Source organism: Vidua macroura, chromosome 3 (assembly GCF_024509145.1).
Source record: "Vidua macroura isolate BioBank_ID:100142 chromosome 3, ASM2450914v1, whole genome shotgun sequence".
Classification (NCBI taxonomy): Eukaryota; Metazoa; Chordata; class Aves; order Passeriformes; family Viduidae; genus Vidua; species Vidua macroura.
This window is the reverse complement of record NC_071573.1, coordinates 80,055,845-80,077,298: the sequence shown is the minus strand read 5'-3', so window position 1 is coordinate 80,077,298 and position 21,454 is coordinate 80,055,845. Positions and strand designations below refer to the sequence as shown.

Below are 21,454 nucleotides of genomic sequence, written 5' to 3'. Positions count from 1 at the left end.
TACAGAATATCTAACAGAATGCCCAGATGTTCTAATTTGACAGGATTGTACATGTCTTTCAGAAGTAATACAACATAACTACATGCATTTACACTTACATCTGATTTTTAGCCGCTTGTCTCTGAGCTTTCCGTTCTTTCCTTTTTTGATCTGGTGGCTTAGCAAAAACAATTTCAATGTTTTCTCCCTCTAAATCTTTGCCATTCATTTCTTCCATTGCCTGAAGGAATTAACCAGACTTTAAATATACTTCCAAGCATAACTAAAGTTATTACTTTTGTTCTATCTTTTAGAGTATGCATTATAAAATTTGTTATCCAGAGCTAAAATAACAATATAAAGCTAAAAAAAAAAAATTAGACAATCAGACAGCATAGTATTATGGTTTCCAGTTATGCATTTCCTCTGAACTTGGCTTTCAAACATAGGACTTCATGTATCAGTTTAGAAATCTTCCCCTCAAAACTGAAAACAGGCTTCTAGCTTTGCAAGCTGTTACAATTAATGAAGTGACAGAACTGTCCTCTGAAAGTGCGCATTTTGTAATCCATGAATAAATTCCTAATGTCAGCACACATGCAAACAGCAGAGCTCAGTATATTCTGCTATTCCTTTATTTTACTTACAATACATATCACTTTCTTTTTCAACCAGAAGCCAAAAATTAAAGAGTCATTTACAAGTCATTACAAGTCGATTACAAGGAAAAAACAAACAAACCAACCACAAAAAAAATCCAACTCCTCCCCAAATCCACACCACCACCTCCCCACAACCCTCTCCTCAAAAAAACACAAAACAGCAAACCATCAGCTCCTCCCCTACCCTCCCTGCCATGTACAATTCCCATGGGCCACAGTTACTACTGCAAGTTAATTTTGAGAGGAGGAATCCTAAAGATCCTACCACTTTTAGGGACTCTACATAGCTAAGTCCTGACAGGATATGTATCTTACTAAGACTCTTCCCCATCATCTTCCTAAGCATCTGCTTTAAGACATATGGATATGTAAGAAAAACTGAATCCCCCTGTATCCTGCATCCACCCACAGAACATTAAAAAAATAGATACACTACAGGCAGGAGGGGAATTACACTTTCCCTTCCTTAACAACACATGACATCAAGACTGGGCTAGCAAAATCCAGGAATGACAATTACTGAATTGTCCAGCACCCCTCAAAAAAAAAAGTGTTTATTCCTGGAAAAATGAATAAAAAACATTACCTAAATTTTTATCACCTGCCCTAGAGAAACTGCTTTAGATTTCTATCAATAATTTGGTGATAAGAGTCATTCAACTTCTGGCACTTGAGTTTCAAATGGTAACAACATTATTATCTTAAAAACTCATCTGCAGAATTACTTAGTGCAGGTGCATTTAAGATCCACTTTTCAAGCTATAATTGCATCATCCTAGGAGACACCCAGAGAGGAGAAAGTTATCAGTGACAGTGTATTATCATTTCTCCAGACAAAGCTTTTTCTCAAATTAGAAGAAGCATACAGCTTCTAACACTGCTTACAACACAGTTACAGTCCTCTTCACTTACCTTTACAGCACCATCCCGTTCATCAAAATGAATGAAAGCATAGTCTTTTAGCTTCTTCACTCGTTCTAGCTTTCCAAATTGACTGAAGGCCTTTTCTAGAATCTCCTCTGTTACAGTATTGGCAAGATTGCGTACAAACAACACTTTTACCTAAGGGGGTTAAAAAAAAAATAGTACTTAGGAGTATGATCTAATTTCAAACACAAAATGAAGCTTTGCAAGTTACTGCTGTTGGCAGTACTGAAAAAACACCATTACATTTTCTGTACAGCATTTTATATACGTATATATGAATATATACACATAAATAGTCACACAGCATGAGTTAGCTCCAAAGTTCCCTGACAGAAATATTTAATCTGTTATCAAACATGATTACGTAAGTATTAGTATCCTGAAAGTCAATCTAATTTGTGTTAGTGTTTAAAAGGATCCTACCAGCAGTTATCTTCGACCCAGAACACTATTAAACTTGAGAGAAGGTAACCAGAATTGGTTACACACAAAACAATTAACTTATAAAAACATTTAATTGTTTAGACAGGTTTTAGCTCAGTTATTTGCAGAACAGTCATCACTGTAATATCTAGGTCAGAGGTGACAGGCCTGCAGCTTCCAAGCTGCTTAACTTGTGGTTCCCATGCTATAGCTACACCAAACACCTAATGCCAGGACTGTGCTTGCCTGGGGGGCTCTCAGTGACCTGAAGCCACTGCTAAAAGACAGAACTGCAGAGAGAGGGGGATACTAAGGCTGACACTGGCCAGTCATCCTTCAACTTTCTCAAGTCAAATTGTGCTGTTCCCTTGAGGAAGAGTCACCCCCAAATAACTGTGGAAGTTTATTCCCTCCCCCAGCTCACTAAAGCACGCAATATGACTCTTAAGCTACACAAAGATTGCTCCACAGCTTCTAGAATCAGAAAGGTAGGTAATCATCCAACCTTTGACTGCCTGACATGGATTAAATCACCAATATAAATTTCATCAATCACCAACTGCACAGGATAAAGGAAAATCTAGAGCAGTCTGACAGAAACTTAAAATAAACCCTTACTTAACCTAGCAGACAACATATACTGGAAAGCAAGAATCACCTATTAGTGACCCAACAGTATTGAAAGATTCATCCTTGTGTCCATGCCAAGGCTGCACTTAATGACTGGACATGAGCATGTTCACATGATGCCATCCATGTGTTCTCACAATTTAAAAGACTCTTCGACTTGTTGAGAAGAGTTTCTTCCACATGCTGGCACCATGCTCTGACAGTTTAATCACCTCCTACTGCCAAGGACTGCTCAGTCTTAGAGCCTACAATGGAGCTGCCAATCAGCTGCAAGACTGCAACTTCTGGTTGCATCCTCTCTGCTCCTACTGGTTTCAAATTAGCTGAGGACATCAAATGAACACTGCACATGGCAGCACTGACTCCTGACCCTGAAGGTCAATACAAGTAACACAATGTGTGAAAGGACCAAGGAAAGCATGCCTTGATTTCTGAAACAGAGCTGTACTCTACTCCCACCACATTCAGGAATTCAATAAACCCAGACACCCTTTTTGGAAGAACTGCTATGTAACTAAGTTACAAAAAAAAAAAACCACCAGGACAGACTTCCATAAATCTGTCTCACTCACTAGCTGAGCTAGGATATGATGCAGAATTTGGAAGAAGGGATACTACAGACCATAAATCTAACCCAGTGTATCAACTCTAGACTTTGGCAATAGTTACTCCTGCTGATTCTCAGGAGATCACAAAAGTCATAGCCAACTCCACAAGGAAAGCTGTTTCCTATTATGCATTAAGCTTCTCTTACATGTCTTGATGGCAAAAGCAACCTTTATTCATTGTAACACATACACAATAACCATTTTTAGTAAAATATCCTAACTGCTACCTTAACCTTATTTCATGGAAATGAATTACAGAAGTTTTGTGATGTAATCAATAGGTTTGAAAACTGCTAACTTTTAAGCAAATGTTCCATATTCTTGTTCTTTAGAAAAGGATGAAAACTAGAACCTCGGAAGGAACCCTAAGTAGCCTAGTAAATTCATGATGACTGACATGATTAAAAACTAGATAGAATAATCACTATTTTTTAAAAGACGCACTAATATAATATTTCCTAAAGAAATAAAAAAACAGCTAATTTTAATTTTCCCAGTGTAGACAAATTCATTAATCTCAAACAACTGAATTTTTAACACCTTTGCTCATGTTACTGATTAGAAGTGTAACTGAATGAGTCAAAGATGATGTAAAAGCTATTAGGCAGGTTAAAGCATAGGTTGAGAGAAGATGAACCCGTTTTTACTTCACTTAAGCCAGCTAAAAAGGGAGAGAAGGGGGGGAAAAAAAGAACTCCTCTTCATTAAAGTTCACACATTATTACACCAAGAATCCATAGATACTCCTAACAAGCAATATACCCAGCACCAGCATTTTGTTTTAAAGGCAGAACTCACATTTAAAAAACTGCTTAAAATTAGACTATCCCAAAACTTCTGGTATCTGTTCCTTTTCCTCCTCTTACCTACAGCACAAATACTTCAGGCCACATTCTCCAAGGGTTACTAGCCCTGTCTCTTGTCCTGTAATCTGTCAGACAGCCACAAGCATAAGACTTTATTTAGCTGCTTAACCTGCCACTCCAGAACGTCCTCTGCAGCCTCAGCCATCCTACAGAAATCAAGTAAAACATTAAAAAATTTAGCTAGACTACAGGTTTAAGAGGCAATAAAATGACTCTTAGGAGAAATTAAACTACCAACACAGCTGCTTGTGAAGTTGGAAAAAAGTTCACTTTGGACCAGAAGTCAATACTTTAACCAAGTATACTCTGATCTGTTAGTACAAGCACTTATCTCCTGTAGCACATCCATCTAGCTTGAGAATCTAGCTTCATCCCTCATCATGCTCAAGCTACTTTGTATTTAAGATAACAGTCCATTTAAATGGTAAGTATTTACCCATACAGTACTCTCCACAACACTTTTATCAGAAGGACAAAGGCAAAAAGACTCGAGTAAACATTTCAGAAATTTACATTAGTGTCCATATATTGATGAAATGACATGCCACTTCCGAAAGACTTACAACACTGTTCACCTTCTGGCTACGTATGTGAGTTTGTCTTCCTTATAGCTTGCTCTTATGGACTTGCTCTTCTAGCAGTCTCGACAAGAAAACTGATGACCAAATGATTATTCTGATAAAAACAACCTACTTCTCCTAGTCACAGTTTCCTCCAGAGCCTTCTACCATAGCAATGTGCAAGATGACATGGGTCAATAGCTTTCCCTTTGCTCTGGCCTGACAGTAGTCAGAAGCATTGACAGCCAACCTGCAGCTCACATCCAGGAGACTACTGACTGCAGCAGAAGCTCTGCTGCTCTTTCTCTTAGAAGAAAGATACCAAGAACAGAAAATAAACCTCACACTTAGAGAAGGGCCAGCCTCTGCACAGGTACAGAAGGTGGCCAAGAAAGACTGGTGGAGATACTTTCCTTGTTGCAAGAATAAACTAAAGGACGCAGCCAGTGAGGAAGGTCAGACACCAATTATCATCTCAGTTTATGTCTTCAGACACAACCCAGATGTTCTCTATTTTTTTCAGTATTATTCATAGAGCCTCACTTTCCCATACATCTTCAACCCAAGCTCCATGTCCTATCTTTGGCATGTGGCACCAGATGTATTCAAGCTGATTTTTCTCCATGTTTTCTACATTTCTCTCCTTCATTTCCATGTTTCTTCTCTTTCCATGTCCCATTTCAAATACGAAACACTAGAAGGTATTAACACATTCAAAAAAACTGTACAGTAAATGGGGCAAACCACAATCAAGTTTTAATTTCTTTAGCCTTTCAATCTGCACATCTGCAAACTTACTTAGGAGAGATGCTTGATTATGTCCCCTATAATTTCCTTTCCATCTATTTTGTTATATCAGCAGAAATTGCTGCTTATTTATTTTAACTGTTTCGTGGATTAGGTCTCTTCTCTTTTGAGCCAAGAAACTAAACATACAGACTGCCATATTTAGAAAATGCCACCTTCCACAAATTTGACCTGCAAGACTCTTTCCCTGCTGCTGACAGTCTATCATGCTGGGCAAGAAAAATAAAGTCTGCAGACAAGATAGTCCAAAAGCTTCTGTAATACCTGTATTACAAAAGCAGCTTTTTCCCTAAAATGAGCCCCCACCCCAACCCTTTTCCCTTATGGCTCACCAAAGAGGAGATCCCAGCCAAGCTATCTTACTAGGTCCATCAAAGTAGGACTCCAGCAAGTGACGTGTCTCAGATGAGAGTAAAAGCACAGACGAAAAGCAAGCAAAGAGAAAGAGATAAGGATATGGGCTAGCTAAGAGTTTCCATTAAACAACTCAGCTACACAACACAACTGAAAAAGACAGGGTCGGGCAATATCTGATGGAAAGAAAAAATCAGGTAGTTTGTTTCTGGCAAGGTACCAGGCACATATATAAAAAAACCTGCTACAACGTACTTCAAAATGTTAACAGTCCAGACTTCAGCTTCACCTCAGTATTCGAAATCCAAAATAGTGCCAGTCTAGGTATAAAAAGGAATTAAGTCCCCCAAATTAAAAATAACTACCGAGTCCAAATACAAGCTAATTGCCGAACTTCTCAGAAGTAACTGCTAATGGCAACTTTGAAAATACATTTGTGTACATTTGAACACTGACGTGTTCTTTCTAATGCTGAAGTGATACAGTTACAGGTTTGAAAAGAATTAAGGATGTTCTGTGAGGATATCTCTATTTCTGTTCTTCCAAATACTAGGGTACAAAACCATTTTAACTCTAGGAGTCACCACCATCACTTCCAGGAAAAAAAAAATAACTACATCATCCTGTGTGTCATATGGCAAGAATTACATTCACTACTCAGCCTTGGGAACACAAAATAATATAAGGCCGCATAGAGTTTTTAAACCCACATAATTTCTGAGGTATATTAATTTCTTATCATCACACCTACAGCATCTCTGTCCAGAAGGCTGAAAAGATGTTATTTAATTTTAGGCTAATGCTAGGAAATACCTAATTTGGAACAGAGCACTTTAAATGCACTATGGTCCCCTTACAGCTTTATTACCTTTGCCATGACTTCAGGATCTGGGTCTTCTATAGGGTCAGCCCATTCCACTGTAACAACATTTCCCCAGACTTTCACTTTGCCACTCATTAGCCTACGTCTGGCCTGAGCAGCAGTTTTGTGATCTTCATATTCAAGGAAGCAGAAACCCCGGTTCTTTTTCTTGTCATCAGGCTGATGATACAATATGACATCTGTGAGACCCTCTGAAATTAAATAAAAGACATATTTGTTATGCTTTCAATTCATTGATTTGCATTATAAAGTGCAGGACGTCTTTGCAGCTATGGAAGAATAGTCATTCTCTAACTGAATGGAGGAGAGTTAGGGGCAGCCAAAAGTTTTGCTTTGTCAATTCTCCTCTTAAATTTCTAAGTTACAACTTATCAGTGTGTGTTTTTTCTATAATGTCTAAACAAGAAGAGATGAAAGTTGCAAGACTTCAATACCTAAAAAGTTTATTGCTCCAAAGAACCTGAAGTCTATCATTCAGTAACAGAGAAACAGTACTTTTGCAAGTTCAAATGTTATCAAAAAGAGATTCTTAAAATTTAAGAATTAAAATGCACAGAACCAGTTACATTCTTCTGCTTGCTACAGTTGTGCCTTGAGAAGTTTTAAAACATCCATTAGTATTGAAATTATTAAACTTTTAATTCAAATTTCTTTGAACAGATTTTTTAAACATTACGCACTTACTCTGCAGATAGAACTTAGTCCAGTCTAACTCATCTAATCTAATTACAAATATGTCAGCCTCAGCAAAACAAGTTTAAAAAAACCCAAACAAACCCCAACACGTAAGGTTGAGATAAATGCTGAGTGGTTTGTATTCATCATCAACTATAAGCTAAAAGACAGCTCATCACTGATCACATTTGACACTTGCCAGCTCTATAAAACCTAGTCACTGACTCACCTGTTACTTTGCTGAATTCTTCAACAATTTGCTCCTTGGTTTTACTCTTGGGAATAGAGCCAACAAAAAGCCTATTATTGGCAACAGAGATGCATACACCAATGTGTTTTCCAGACCGAATTTCATGGTTGTTGTACTGCAACAAAAAAATTATTGGACAATCATCAGTTACAAATAATTTTCATGCCCCTGCAACAGCAGCATACCAAATATTTAACTTTGGAAAACCCAGAATTGAGCAATATATTAAATTTTTGCAGCTTAACACATTTTTACGATGCATATTCAACTACTCAGAAGTATACCCATGTTTTCTAAAGTATCTCCACAATTTCAGCCAACAATTATTCTTCCTTCCTTGTTCAAGTCTCTCAACACTTTTTTCTTTATAAACTTTTTCATACAGAACCATGCAAGTCATCAAGGTCAAGGCTTCTCCCTTCACAACCACGCACAAAAGAAATGCAAGTTCCTCTACAGGCTGTAGCTATATAAATTCTTTATTTGTGTGTAATACAAGACATGAGTTGCAATTCAAGTTAAATTCCCTTCCCTAATTCTGAAGTTCCACAGTTAACAAAAGAGAGTCATGATCAGGTCTTCTCCACAAAATGTTCAAGAGCAAATGGCAAATACTTTCCAAAGCATAAACATTATACATGTAAAGATAGTCAACAGAAAGAATAACTTTCTAATCTTGAAATCCTAAGACTTCTGTTAAAATGCTTCTCCCATAACACCTGGAAGATATCCTGAATAAATCCGCAGTTTAAGGGGAAAAAAAAGTATTACTGTAGACATCTGTTAAGAAAATACCAAAAAATGCCTTTCATTGAGATGCAGACACAGACATGCATCATCCAAATAAGCAGCAGGGAGGACAACTGCTGGTACATCAACCCACTTCTAACTGGAAGCCCTGCAACAGACAGTTCTTTAGCTAAGAAAATGAATTTTGTGGTCAACATCTTATTGCCAAGTAGCAAGAAAGATTTTTAATATTTCATCTAGCTATTTATTCTATGATTTATTTTGTGCTTGATGGTAAATCTTACTACATAAGCTAGTTATCCTCCACCCCATCATGCTTTTATGCAATAAAATCTGGTGGAAGATGTTTATTTATATTTATCTTGGACAAACAAAAACTCCACTACTGAAAATTCTCTAAGCTAGGTAACTGCACCAAAAGTGAGCAAAAAGGAGAACTGTACATGTGAAAAGGACATGGAGTGACATCTTCACAATGAATTATGTCTCAAAACATAGCAGGAGACAACAAAGGACTTCTATCTCCATATCTGTTGCCCACATGGCAGAGGAATAGTTGATTTTTAAGTAGGAAACTGAAGTAGGAGCAGCACTAGCTGCACAGGAAGACTGCATATATATTATCATCACTAATAAACACACACATTAATGAAGAGACAAATTATAGTAGCTAAAAAAGGGAGTCTTCTAAAGAAACATCTTTAAAGAAGCTGACAGCTTATTGGTCAATGGAAGCGATTCTTCACTAGCTGAACTGTACACTAGGAAACATTTCCTTGCATTAGGAAACTTTTTTTTACTGAGAGGGTGCTCAAACACTGGAACTTCCTAGAGAGGTGGTCAATGCCCCAAAGCTGTCCCGGTCTAAGAGAGGCATTTGGACAATGCCCTTGATGATCAAGATGACAGCAACAATTTTGGTCAGCCAGGAAATGGTCAGGCAGATGGACTAGATGATCGGTGCAGGTCCCTTTCAAATTAAATACTCTATTCTATATGGATAATAGAAAGTATTATCCAACTATTCCTGCTGAAGTCTAACACCAAAGTTTGGCTACAAATCTAATCTAATGTAAGAGTCTATCATACAACTCAGTATGTTGTATGACAGTAAAATTAACAAAGTAAAATTAATATTTTCTACCATTTTGCAGTTCCACTGATAGTTTCTAGTAGATTTTTTCTCTTCCAATGTATTAACCACTATTTTTCACTGCATGTTTCTCTCTACACAGAGAAAAAGTCTTCAGTTAGGTGTCCTTGAACATCAAATTGGTAATTTTTAGGTAAATACTTTGCATACCATCTGCAAACTCAGATTAGCCATAAAAAGGCTCAGATCATGATCTGGGTAAAGTGCCAAAACAGTCAGGCTATCAAAGTAGCTATGTCAGCATACTGCTTCCCCCTCCTGTCACCATGGAATCTGTGTCTGAAGTCAGTAGCAGAGATTGCCACCCTCTAGACAATGTAATAGTTTTGGTGTTTTCTCACTGACTTATGTAAGAACTCACTAACAAGTCAAAATATGCAGGTCTGTCCTGTCACTGTACTAACGTAAATTTTCACTACTAATTTTAGTTTACTAGGAGCAAATGGCAAGCTGTATCTCCATGCATAGTTGGCAAACTGCTTAACTCACCTGTACTTCCATTCTGATCAAGCTTACACCTGTTCTAGTCAAAAATATACTGAATGCTTCAATAGTTTTCAGTATGTTTTCCTACAAGCGTCACCAGAAAAGTTTTCATTCTGTACATATCTACAGTGACCTTATTCACACAGAAATCTTTTCAAAAAGTTAACTCTAGCGCTAAACTTCTTATGAAATAGGAAGGAGAACTGAACATGAGTGCAGAAGGACACAACTGGAGTTGTAATTCTTGAAGAGTATAAAGTAAAGTAAACATGTTAACAGAGGAAAAAGTGACAGATTTAAAAAATCACACTTTGACAGTGAATGCTTGTGTGAACATCTGAGATGCCATTTCTACTTAATTAGCAAAGGGTTAAGCACACTAAATTAATACTAGTCACAAAAATAGGAGAGAATTCCCTAAATTGTGTTTCAAATAGTTCTGGCTGTGCTTAAGACAAAAATGGAGTGATACTATGGCCTGATACTGAGAAGAATTACAGATATGAAGAGTAATTAATTATAAGTGGCTTAAAAATGCATATTCATAAACAAAATCAAGACTTCAACCTTTTAAACTGCAAGACTTCTTCTTGCTAACGAATAAAGTAAGTCAACATTAAGTGCATCCAGAAATTTTAATTCAGCTTTACATTAAGTTGACCTACAGACTGTGGAAGACACATACAGCAGCCACACAAACATTAATTGTATGCAAAATACGTTACACCAATTCCAGGAGCCTGAAGACAGGTCAGTTAATTCTCTACTGCAGTTTGGTATTGACAAAAACATAGCTGTCTCTTATTACTCAAAAGCCTATAGGCAATGCAGATACTTTTAATCTCATTTTTTCTATATTGTGCTGGAAAAAAAAAAAAGCCTCTTGGAAAAAGATGGGAAATAACAGAGAACCATTATCCCATGGAATCCAGAAAGCTGGGAAGTTGTATATACCTAAGATTACAGGCAGTATCAAAAAGAACATCACCTGTTGAAATGTTATGAAATACCTAGGACCAAGTGTTCAGTGTTTTGAAGAGGTCTTTCAGCAGTATCTCCCATGCATGTGTAACTAATACAAGTTATAGACCTACAATTTTCAACTGAACTCAACAGACACAATTTGCTAATACTCCTGCAAACCAGATAGGTAACTTGGGAATAACTTTTAGATAACTTGGGAAACTTATCTACCAAACTACTCAGTCAACTCTGGTTGAAATCACTCCAAAAAACCTGACACACATCACAGAATCCAATTTAAGACTAACACTACTTTCTAAGAGTTTAGCATGGAAGTTGAAAGACTACTCCATCAACTGCAAGACTTCTCAGCTATTACCCTCAGCGGCTATTTGACTCACAAGCAGAACACAGTGTGCTTTTTTCCTGCATATCAAAGATCAGACATAAAGGGACATCAAGTAGCTCCTTTCCTTGTGTCGTTTAGTGGGAGACTGAGGCTAGGATCTGATGTTACTTTTCTGGGAACATGACTTGAATGACTTTCCAGAGCATGTTGCCTTTAAGCAAAATCCAGCAAAATGAAGAAAAATTGCTTTTTTTTCATTTACTAGGTGCCTCTGAGAACTTATGTGATTTGATTCACTGTTCTGCTAAGTTTTAAGAGTTAACTCTTAAGCGTTCACACACACTCCGAACAGCTAGGTTGACAATGAAAGTACAAAGAGAACACACAGTTATCCCCAGTATATCTAACTGTACACTGGAACAAACAACTGTTCTTATTTAAAAAGCTAATCCACATATACCACATTGGTTTTGTACTTCCACTTTTGCAGATATTTGTGTGCTTTCTCAAAACAAATTCCCATTTTCAGCTTGATTTGTCTCCACCAATTGACTTGTCTATAGGGTACCTTAGTTTAAGCTATACCTCATTACAAACAAAGGTTTTTAGTTAACCCTACTACAGCAATACAGTATCAGTATACTTAAGAACGTGTATGGTTAGCACTCGCAAGTCATACCACACACACTAATCTTGGCCATATCAGTGTAGCTCTAACCAGCTGAAAAAAATTCAAATTTAACTTAGCCAGGAAAATAAAGGCCCTGTGCAAGGATCAGGGTAGTGTTTCTCCCCACCCTCTTCTTTAGTGATGGGTACTTCATGCATAAAACCTGAGAAGCTTATTAGGAGTACACCCCATCAAACTATTTCATACCTCCGTGTAAAACAGAGGGAATGCTCCTTAAACTGGCAGGATTTATGATGTTTTCCTGTCAGCTGCAACAAACAGAACAGACCTTCAAGGCTCAAGAGACATTTTTTCCCCATCTGAAGTATCTTATAAAATTCTGTGACTTTGAAGCACTCATCCAGCCTGGGCCCCCTGCTGGTGCAGAAACACATCAGGAGTCAGAGACACCGTGACCAGCATTGCCCTTGTACCACAGCAACTCCACCACCACTGCTCTCCAGAACTCATACAGATGCAGATACCTCAGAAGTCACCACTGCTAATACAACTTTGGTTAATAATAAAGGCTCATCTAACTGGACCAAACAGCAGTCCATCAGCTTTTTTTTCCCCTGCTGCTAATGCAGTCAGAAAATCTTCATATGCAATAAGGAAATAAATTTAACACCTAGTGGAAATTTATGAAGTAATCTAACAATAACAGTTTCACCTTAAGCATTTAAGCACTAGGACCAGGAGGACAACTGCTTCTGAGCCAGAGTGCACTTCATCAAAAAAGAAAAAATCCAAGAAAACTCACCAGTTTAACAGCTTCCTGAGCTGCTTCTTTAGTACAAAAAGTGACGAAAGCATATCCTCTGTTTAGACCAGTTAGTGGATCCATCATTAAGCGGAGATCCCATATAGGTCCGGCTTTCTCAAATAATGGAACAAGTTCATCTTCAAACAAGTCTCTCGGAATCTTGCCCACAAATATCTACAACAGAGATACAAAGCACTGTTTATAAAAAGTATTTCCAATGAGTAAGTCTGCATCTGCATAAACATCTTCTCCTTCTTACCTCTGTACCAACAGAAGGTTGCTGTCCTGAATATACAGACTCTGGAGGAGGTCCACCATATTTCCTCTGTCCAGTAGTCACATCAAGAGTGTAGCCAGTTCTCTCCAACAGTGCCTTCAAGTAAGACACTTAAAATTTTAAAATCACATACATACTGAGCAAGTTTAGCTGCACTTAATTCACAGACAGACATGCTTCTAATTCCTTTTAAACTGTACTGCTTTGAAGCGCCCATAAACAAATCTACTGCTAGTACGTCAACAAGAAACTTGCAAAACAATTAACAGAACTATAAGAACTATAGCTGCTAGAAAATTAGAGATTCACATCCAGTTTTCCCAATTCCTTCATTTTCATTAAAAAAAAAAAAAAAGTCAAGTAATATAATAGTAACAGAGCTTCCCTTTAATTAGGAAGATCTTAGTCTGAGCCACTTCTTGTTTTGGCATGCCCAATCCTGCAGACGTTTATGCAGAAGAGTTCCCTGCACTTAATGAGATTACTCATAAGTGTGAAGTTAAAGAACACATGTTTAAGTGCTTACACCCCTGGAACACTGTACAGACTGCTTCAGGTACCCAGCTACCCAAGTGGTAGTACTATGTACTTTCTCTTATCATCCCCCCTTCAAATTCCTTGTAGGCTTATACAGGATCCCAGGACAACTGACCCTCACTAGAACCACTGCGCGTAGTTACAGATACAGTTAGATATAGTTACAGGCATAATACCAACTTAAAATATTAGCTGGCATTCAGTATGCAAACACATGAGAAACTCCTCTGAAATTAAGTCTTTCATAATAATTTTGCACAAAGACAAATCAACTCTATGCACAAAGAAACTGCATATTAAACAAGCCAAATTATAGTCAAGAGTTAGCAATTTTACAACTACAAAATTGCAGTTATTTTAAACGCTAGAGCCATCAGCAGTAAAAGCCATGCTACTTGAAGTTATTGACCAAGTCCTCATAACACTGTTGTTTTATGTGGCAGTGACAAAAACTGTACCAGTTTTTTTTTAAATTTATAATTAATGGCATCTCAGCCTCAAAATAAAGAGAAAAAAGATTTTCTAATTTTACAGGGCACATAGTTATTTGTAACAATCATTTTATACTATATACATGAAGCATCAATGAAGAAAGATTCTCTGGGGGTTTTTTACCACATAACCTAAACATGCTTAGATGGTTTTCCTTTCCTTAAGCTTTGGTAAAGTTGCTAATCACAGTATTTTATAACAAATCATCATATGCCTAACTCTCTGAGAAAGGAGTCTTTTGCTAGCAGCAGACATGGTCAAAAATATAATATACCCATTAAGACAGTTTGGGGTACAGTTTATGAGGAGTGATTATGTCATGAGAAGTGGGCTAAATCCTAAATCCATTACAATCTGTTTTTTCAGACACATGGTATCTCCTCCCTATTGTGGAGCTGCTCTAAATCTGAACTAAGGGGGCGGAGTGGAAACAGCAACAAAAAAAACAGAACACAAAAAACAATCAGCAGTAGCTGAACTTATGTATTTTGAACTTGAGTAACTATGCTGACAAGTATGTACAAACTTTTTACTGTGAAATAGAGTAACTGTCTCAATAAGAAATAGAGCAAACTGTAAAACCTTTTTCACTTTTATATGTTTGGTTCCACCAATATAATAACTTTTTACTTCAAATGGGAAAAGAGCAAGACAAAATTTCAAGTGACAGCTTTCAACAATGACAAATATGACAAATAATCTGTAATAATCTTTTTAAGAAAAGCAGTTCCAAAACAACCAACATAACTATCACAACTCGGAAAAACAAACAACAGGTAGACCTCATAACTTTTAATTTTTACTGACATACCTTAATTTTTGCCTCATCTGGTCCTTTGCTAGAATCTGCCACCTTGGTCCCCTGTTTTTCCCTCTGCCTGTATGTCTTCATGACTCCACATAAAAAGGCACTTTTGTTCTGCAAAAGATACAATCTTCAGTTCTGAAAACATGACAAGCAGGAATCTCATTCTACCTTGAACTAATACAGTGTTCACTTCACGTATCACACATGGATCACTGAAGAGACTCACACCTCTTCCCAGAAAACAGTTTATCCCCCAACAATTATACTGTAAATTGCTAAATGTTACCTGAACATGTGAGAGATCACTGTCTTTAAACTGCTGAAGCACTGCCAGTGCACCTTCTTCATTGAATTCCTTTAAAGCTTCAATAGCTCTTTCATCTAGATCGCTATGTGCAACTAGCCCTAGAGAAAAGAAAAAAATTACTAATTATATTTGGTCAATAATCTTTGTAAAACCTAATGTAGCATCCTTAACACATTTCAGTGACCTCTAAATCAATTACTGATTAAAGGTACTATGCATAAAAAAACCATTTAGTTCCTTTGAAGTTAAATATTTAAGGATATACAATCCTTTCATTAAAACCAAAAAGAGCTAAGACTCAGAGTAAAAGTTACTACATTTATGTGTTCATTTGACTTCTGTGAAACTCAGATGTTACATGGGCCAAGTTTAATTTCAATATCCTGAAGCTGAATTCAGAGGAGTCTATCAAAACCTAACTTAGCTTGCCTAGCAATGGTACCTTGGTATGTTTTTAGAACACTATAAATACAAATAAACTGCAGCACTAAAAATGGCCATCACAGTCCAAAAATCAAGCTTAAAAAATGCTGGCTATTACCACATCTGAAAAAACCAACACCATAACTTTAGCATCCATGAGCCCAAACACTATGTCAGGAAGTATCCCTTACACAAGAAGATGCATACCAAGGCTTTAGTTTCTTATGGTTACCTACAATTACCGCAAAAAATGCACAAAGACCACATCATCTGCTCCTCCTAAAAATCATCTGTTGCCTATTCCAGCTGTTGCTCTGGTCCTCTGCATACTTCTTCCCACCCCTCCGCCCAAGTAGCCTGGGACTTTCCTCTGAAAGATACTACAATGAATTGAAGTACTGAGAATAAAACATCCAGATTTTGGTAAGACTGCAGTTCCCATACTTTTGGAAACCACAAAAAGTTGCTATTTTAGCCCAAAGACAGCAGAATCCAATAAAATAATTGTATGTGTAGTTTTGCAAGTCTTAGATCTTACCTGCAACGTAAATTTCATCTAGTTTTTCAGCAACTTTCTGTGGTAAACCAGCATCAAGCAATGTCTGGAAATGCTCAGAATGGGTAACTGCAGCAGAAGTATCCATGGGCTCTTCAGTACCATTCCCATTAACATGTTCAGTAGCCATGTTTCCAGGTATCTGTTCAAATGCAATAAGCATCAGAATTAAGCTAAATATATCTTCATGTAGAACAATTCAAGTGACAATACATGCAACAGACTACCCTATTCTTTGAAAGTCATGGGGGAAAAAAATATAAAAAATAGCAGATCACCGCCCTGACACTTTTTTTTTTTAGCTTTGCAAGGCGCAGGAAATTCCTCACAAGAAGCACTAACACAAAGGAAAGCCCTAACACCACTGCTTGGGGGGGGGTGGGGTAGCTTTCACTGCAGGTTTTACACAACCCAGACAGACACTGACTCACCTCCCCTCTCTCTAACACACTCCCTAAGACACTCTGAACAAGTTAGAAATGGAGCAAAAAGGCAAGAGCGGGGGTGGCAGGACAAGCAAACCTGCCACATGCACCGCGATACCGTCACTGACACTCGCTGCCGCCTCCACTGTCCGCTGTAAACTCGCTGCCCCTCGGCGCACGCCGCCTCTCCAGGCCCCGGGCGCGGCCGGGATCCCTTCCCGCCTCCACTTCGGTGCCGGCCGGGCAAGCGAGAGGAACAAAGCGCTCTTCCCAGCCCGCACCCACCCACGGCGGCGGCGGCCATGAGCCCGATGGAAACACGTGCTCCGCGCGTTCAGATGTCCTACAACTTCCTCCAGTGACCGACTTCCCCCCCTCCCCGCAACACTCCCGCGGGAGGAGCGGCTCCCCCCCGCCCGGAGCCCCGGCCATTCCCCACCTCTCACCCTATTCCCCCCGGAGAGCGGGTTGCAACACCCCCGGCCCGATTTCACCACCCGGCCGGGAGCTCGCGGAGCCTCCCGGCCCCGCCGCCGCCTCCCAGCCACGCTCCTGTCCGGAACAATGCAAGGCCCCGTTTCCCAGCCAGGAAACACCGCTGCCCATCGCCCACCGCCTCCCGACGTGACCGGGGCCACGCCAAACGCGGACGGTCCCGCTCCCCGCGCACACGCTGGGCCACCGAGGCCGCGGTTCGCCCCCTGCCCCTCACGGGCAATGAATGGAGCGGCGGGGCCGGCGGGACAATAAGGCGGGAGCCACGCGCCCCGCGCCGGCCCGGCTCGGGTGGTGCCCCGGCCGCCGCCGCCACGCCGGGCCCGCGCACCGGCCCGGCCGCCCCCCGCCCGCCCGACAGCGGCGGCCACGAAGGCAGCGCCAGCAGCTCCTCCACCCATCGCGCAGCGCCCCGGCCCCACGGCGCTGCAGGGCCCCAGCGTGCGCCTCCCGCCCTCCGCCGCCTCAGCCCGCTCTGCCACCCGGCCCGCTCCCACCCCGGCAGCGCCCGGCAGCCCTGACCTGTGTGTGTGTCTGCGGGGGGGAAGAACCGCCGTGTGCGAAGGCTCTCTCGGGGCGCGGGTCGCGGCTCGGCGTGCTGAGGCGCTGCCCCCGTTCCGCGCTCCCGCGGCGGTGTGTCCGGGCAGTGCTGCTGCTGGAGCTGGCGTAAAATGGCGGCCGCTCGAGCGCTCACGCCGCTGCTGCTGCTGCTGCTGCTGGCACCAGCCCCGGCCCCTTCCACTCCGCGCGGGGGGGGGCGGGCGGAGGGCGGGCGGGAGCGGAGCGGGGGGAGAGGGAAGAGAGGAGGAGGAGGAGGAGGAGGAGGAGGCGCCGCCGCGCGCGCTGGCGCAGCCCCAAAACCCGGGGTCTCCCAGGCAGCTCCGCAAGGGTTATATCGCCGAGCCGAGCCCCGCCCGCCCGCGCGCGCGCGCCCGCCCTCCCCGCTGTCCGCCCCACGCGCGCGCTCTCCGCCTGCCATGCGGAGCGGCGCGCGCCGCTGCCGCCCCGCGCTCCTCTCCCTCCGCCCCGCGTGAAGCGCTGCTGAGGGGAGGCGGCGGCGGCGGCGGGACGGGCCCCGAGCGCGGACCGCGCGCTCCGCGGCGCCGCCCGCCTGCACCTGTGCGGGCTCGGCGCCGGCGGAGCGGCCGCGGCCGCACCGGGATTGGGCGAGCGGCCGTTCCCACGGCGCGCAGGTGGCACAAAACGGGGGAGAACGGCGGCGGCCGCAGGAGGAGGGGGGGCTTGGGAGAAAGTCCCGGCCCGCGGCGGGGAGGGGACGGAGGAGACAAAGCCACGCAGACAAAGGGAGGGGAGAGCCACGCTTTGTGTGGCTGCCGGCCAGGCGAGCCCGGCGGCGCTCGGCGTTCTCGCACTGGAGACGGGAGGCGCCTCACCCCTGCCCAGAGGGGCGCCCCGCGCTCAGCACCAGCCCCTCGGACTGCGCGCCCCGGCGGAACCGCCGGGCGGAGGCAGAGTTTGGCCGAGGGGAACGGGAGTTTCCTTCAGGCGCTGCGCGGCGTGGCGGCGTCCACCGGGGCCCCAGGGTCGGCGGAGGGAAGGCGCTGAAGGCAGTACGGGCTGGGGCGCCGCGCAGCTCCAGCGCCGGAATTCCGCAGAACGGGCCCAGGAGCGGCGCCTTTGCCCCGCAGCCACGCTTGGAGCGCGGCCTCGGCGGTGATTTAACTTTCTCCTGATGGCCCCAGTGGAATGCGGGTCTGCCTGCACAGTGCTGTCAGAGGCGCGTTCCTCGCTAGAGCGTACACTTGAGAATCCCAGTTCTGAGCACGTCGCGCTTGCACAGCCCGCACGAAGAAACTTGGAAACCAACCTACTGATCTCTGCCAGAGTTGTGCGTCCAGATAAAGACAGCAAAACGGAGGCAGGAAGGCACATACAGTATTACTCACTTCCCCAGAGGCAGCTCAGCCACAAGGTGAGGGGTGCCTGCTGCCCCTGAGCCCGGCCGAATACTTCCAGCATATCTGCAGTACTTTAAAAACACTTGAACCTGTGCAGTGGAGCAAGCACAGACAATTACGGGGTTAGTTCAGTGTCAACAAATGCTCACATGCTGGCGTATAAGTATGTGAAACATACAACTGGTATTCGGTGATACAAGGAAAAAAGATCTTTTCAAGTATTCATGCTGTAAGACTTCATTAAAACCTAGACCACTCAAATTTGTCTGAAATAGGAACAAATACAAGACAAGATGCACACTATCAAATAGTCCAGCTAATTTTTAATTCAAAATTTTGATAAAAAGTAATTTTTACTCTGACTTTGCCCCACCTTTACAAAAATGAAACTTCCTGAAAAAAAAAATAGTAAAACAAAAGCTAACCTTTCTAGTGGAAACCTGAGTGTTATTTTTAAACATATCCTTTATAAAAATATATATTCTTTTTTCCATTCAAAAGTTAATAACTTTTTCCAAGAACTTAGCTGTCAGCTGGGGAGCGAAATTAATAAATATTCTCAAAAACAACCCTGGGGAGCATTTTTCCACATTTCCAATTTTTCTGGTTTTGGAGGATTTGCACCAAAGCATGTTGTTTACAGAACGTGTTTCAGTGTTAGTTTTATAGAACAGATGTGGTCCAGAATATTACCTAAATTTCATAAATGCATTTGTTCTCTGGAACTAATGAAAATAGTGGAAAATCACAGAACCATTGGGGTTGGAAGGGACCTCTGGAGATTATCCAGTCCAGCTCTCCTGCTGGGAGTTGGGTCACCTAGAGATAGATGAACATGTCCAGGTGGGTTTGGAATTCTCCAGAGAGGGAGAGCCACAACCTCCCTGTGCAGCCTGTTCCAGTGTTCCACTCCCCTCAATGTAAAGAAATTACTCTTCATGTTGAGGTGGAACTTCTTGCTTTTCATTATAGTCTCAGCCAGTCAATCTGACTAACTGTAGGTGGCAAACTCTAGAGAAAGTAAGTCCTGCTTTCAGACCCATTTTTAGAGGAAAACATTTTTATGCATTCATCTTTTTCCTCCATAAAATGGAGGCAAACCCAATAAAAAGAATAGGATTAGTACAGTGAAGAGATTTGCACCCTTACTTAAAATCACAGCTGACCCAGAGTTGCAGTTATTTGATCCTTTGAAATTTTACATAGAAAACAAGAAGCACAGAGTTGGCCAAGGGCTGACACACAATTCCTCCAAATATAGCTCCATTTCTAGCCCTAATATCAAATCCAAAAGTGGCATGCCCAGGAAAACCCTGAGATTAGCTCAATTGGGTAGAGCATCGTGCTAATGAGACCAAGTCACAGGCTTAATCCCTGCTTAGGCTATTGATTTAGGAGTTGGACTCAATGATCCTTATGGGTCCCTTCCAACTCAAAATATTCTGTAATTCTGTGAAAAGAACCATGAAACCAGTGGGGGTTTTTCTTTTTAATCATGTGAAACATTGATTGAAAAATACGCTTGCCAAGAACATTTGCAGGTACTTAAGTGGTGACTTAGATTTACATGAGGAGCTTCTCTGCACATGCCTGGAAGTTTGACAGCTTCTCACCATAATTAAAGTTGTGTTGATTCCTAAATTTTCCTGCTATATGAAAACCATGCCTGCTTCTGTTCCAGTTATAGCCATTGCAGAACCACACTGAAGCCACAGCTGGACTTCTGTTCCTCCCAGCACATCCATGTAAAACCAGTGATTACAACAAGACCAACTACAGAGTAGCACAGATAAAGCAGCAAAAAATACATTTAATTTGACAAATAGACTAAGAGACTATTTTTTGCTTTGGAGCTACTTATATACAGTTAAACAATCATATCCTAAACAAAGAACAAAAAAATCCAGGAAACTCAACAGGAATCTTACCTTCAGTTTCTATGATGCCTCACCTTTCCATAGTGTGTACTTATTAGAAATTTAGGTTTGTCTGTAGAACTCGGTGTACTTGAGCTCTGAAAAGCACCAGCTACAGCCCTAGAGGGGTGGATCACTCTGGTCATGCAGCAAATGTCATCACTTGTAATAACAAAACAAGCCCCCTGTGCTGTGTCTGCCACAGCAGAATTCTGAAATTAATGAGCCACTCTTGGGGTTCCTCAGTAGTGTGCTTTTCAAGCCATTCCCTGTCCTTAGCCTGGTTGGTAAGGCTGCCAAGTTGTTAATATATCTATGCATTATAAAGATACTTAACTTCAGGAAAGGATGGCTGTCTGTATTTTATTAAATGCAGTGCACAGCTGGCTAGTGGTCTATTTGCCCTGCGAGATCTTTGGTAAAATAAAGCTATTTGGGGAAATACCTGTTTTAATTAAAAGCTTGTGCGATTTCTTCCTTTTATCAGTCAAATTCTCTATCTTAAAAGATAAGTTGCATTATAAAATGCAAAGCCTGT

General features: G+C 41.5%; 1 protein-coding gene across 3 annotated transcripts in view; it reads right to left on the bottom strand.

Moving 5' to 3' along the window:
• Positions 1 to 17,800, bottom strand: part of SYNCRIP (synaptotagmin binding cytoplasmic RNA interacting protein) — a 25,106-nt gene extending 7,306 nt beyond the window's left edge. For 2 of the 3 annotated variants that reach the window (XM_053972990.1, XM_053972989.1), the window contains exons 1-10: positions 17,604 to 17,799; positions 16,144 to 16,303; positions 15,162 to 15,280; positions 14,879 to 14,986; positions 13,021 to 13,134; positions 12,759 to 12,935; positions 7,604 to 7,739; positions 6,685 to 6,890; positions 1,554 to 1,703; positions 99 to 220 (exon numbers count right to left, since the gene is read on the bottom strand). In XM_053972990.1, the coding sequence (XP_053828965.1) occupies positions 99 to 220; positions 1,554 to 1,703; positions 6,685 to 6,890; positions 7,604 to 7,739; positions 12,759 to 12,935; positions 13,021 to 13,134; positions 14,879 to 14,986; positions 15,162 to 15,280; positions 16,144 to 16,291 (1,280 nt within the window). In that variant the 5' untranslated portion in view covers positions 16,292 to 16,303; positions 17,604 to 17,799. Of the gene's footprint in view, positions 1 to 98; positions 221 to 1,553; positions 1,704 to 6,684; positions 6,891 to 7,603; positions 7,740 to 12,758; positions 12,936 to 13,020; positions 13,135 to 14,878; positions 14,987 to 15,161; positions 15,281 to 16,143; positions 16,304 to 17,603 lie in introns of all 3 variants that reach the window. The other variant, XM_053972991.1, reaches the window with a different exon arrangement.
• Between the last annotated feature and the right edge of the window lie 3,654 nt (positions 17,801 to 21,454).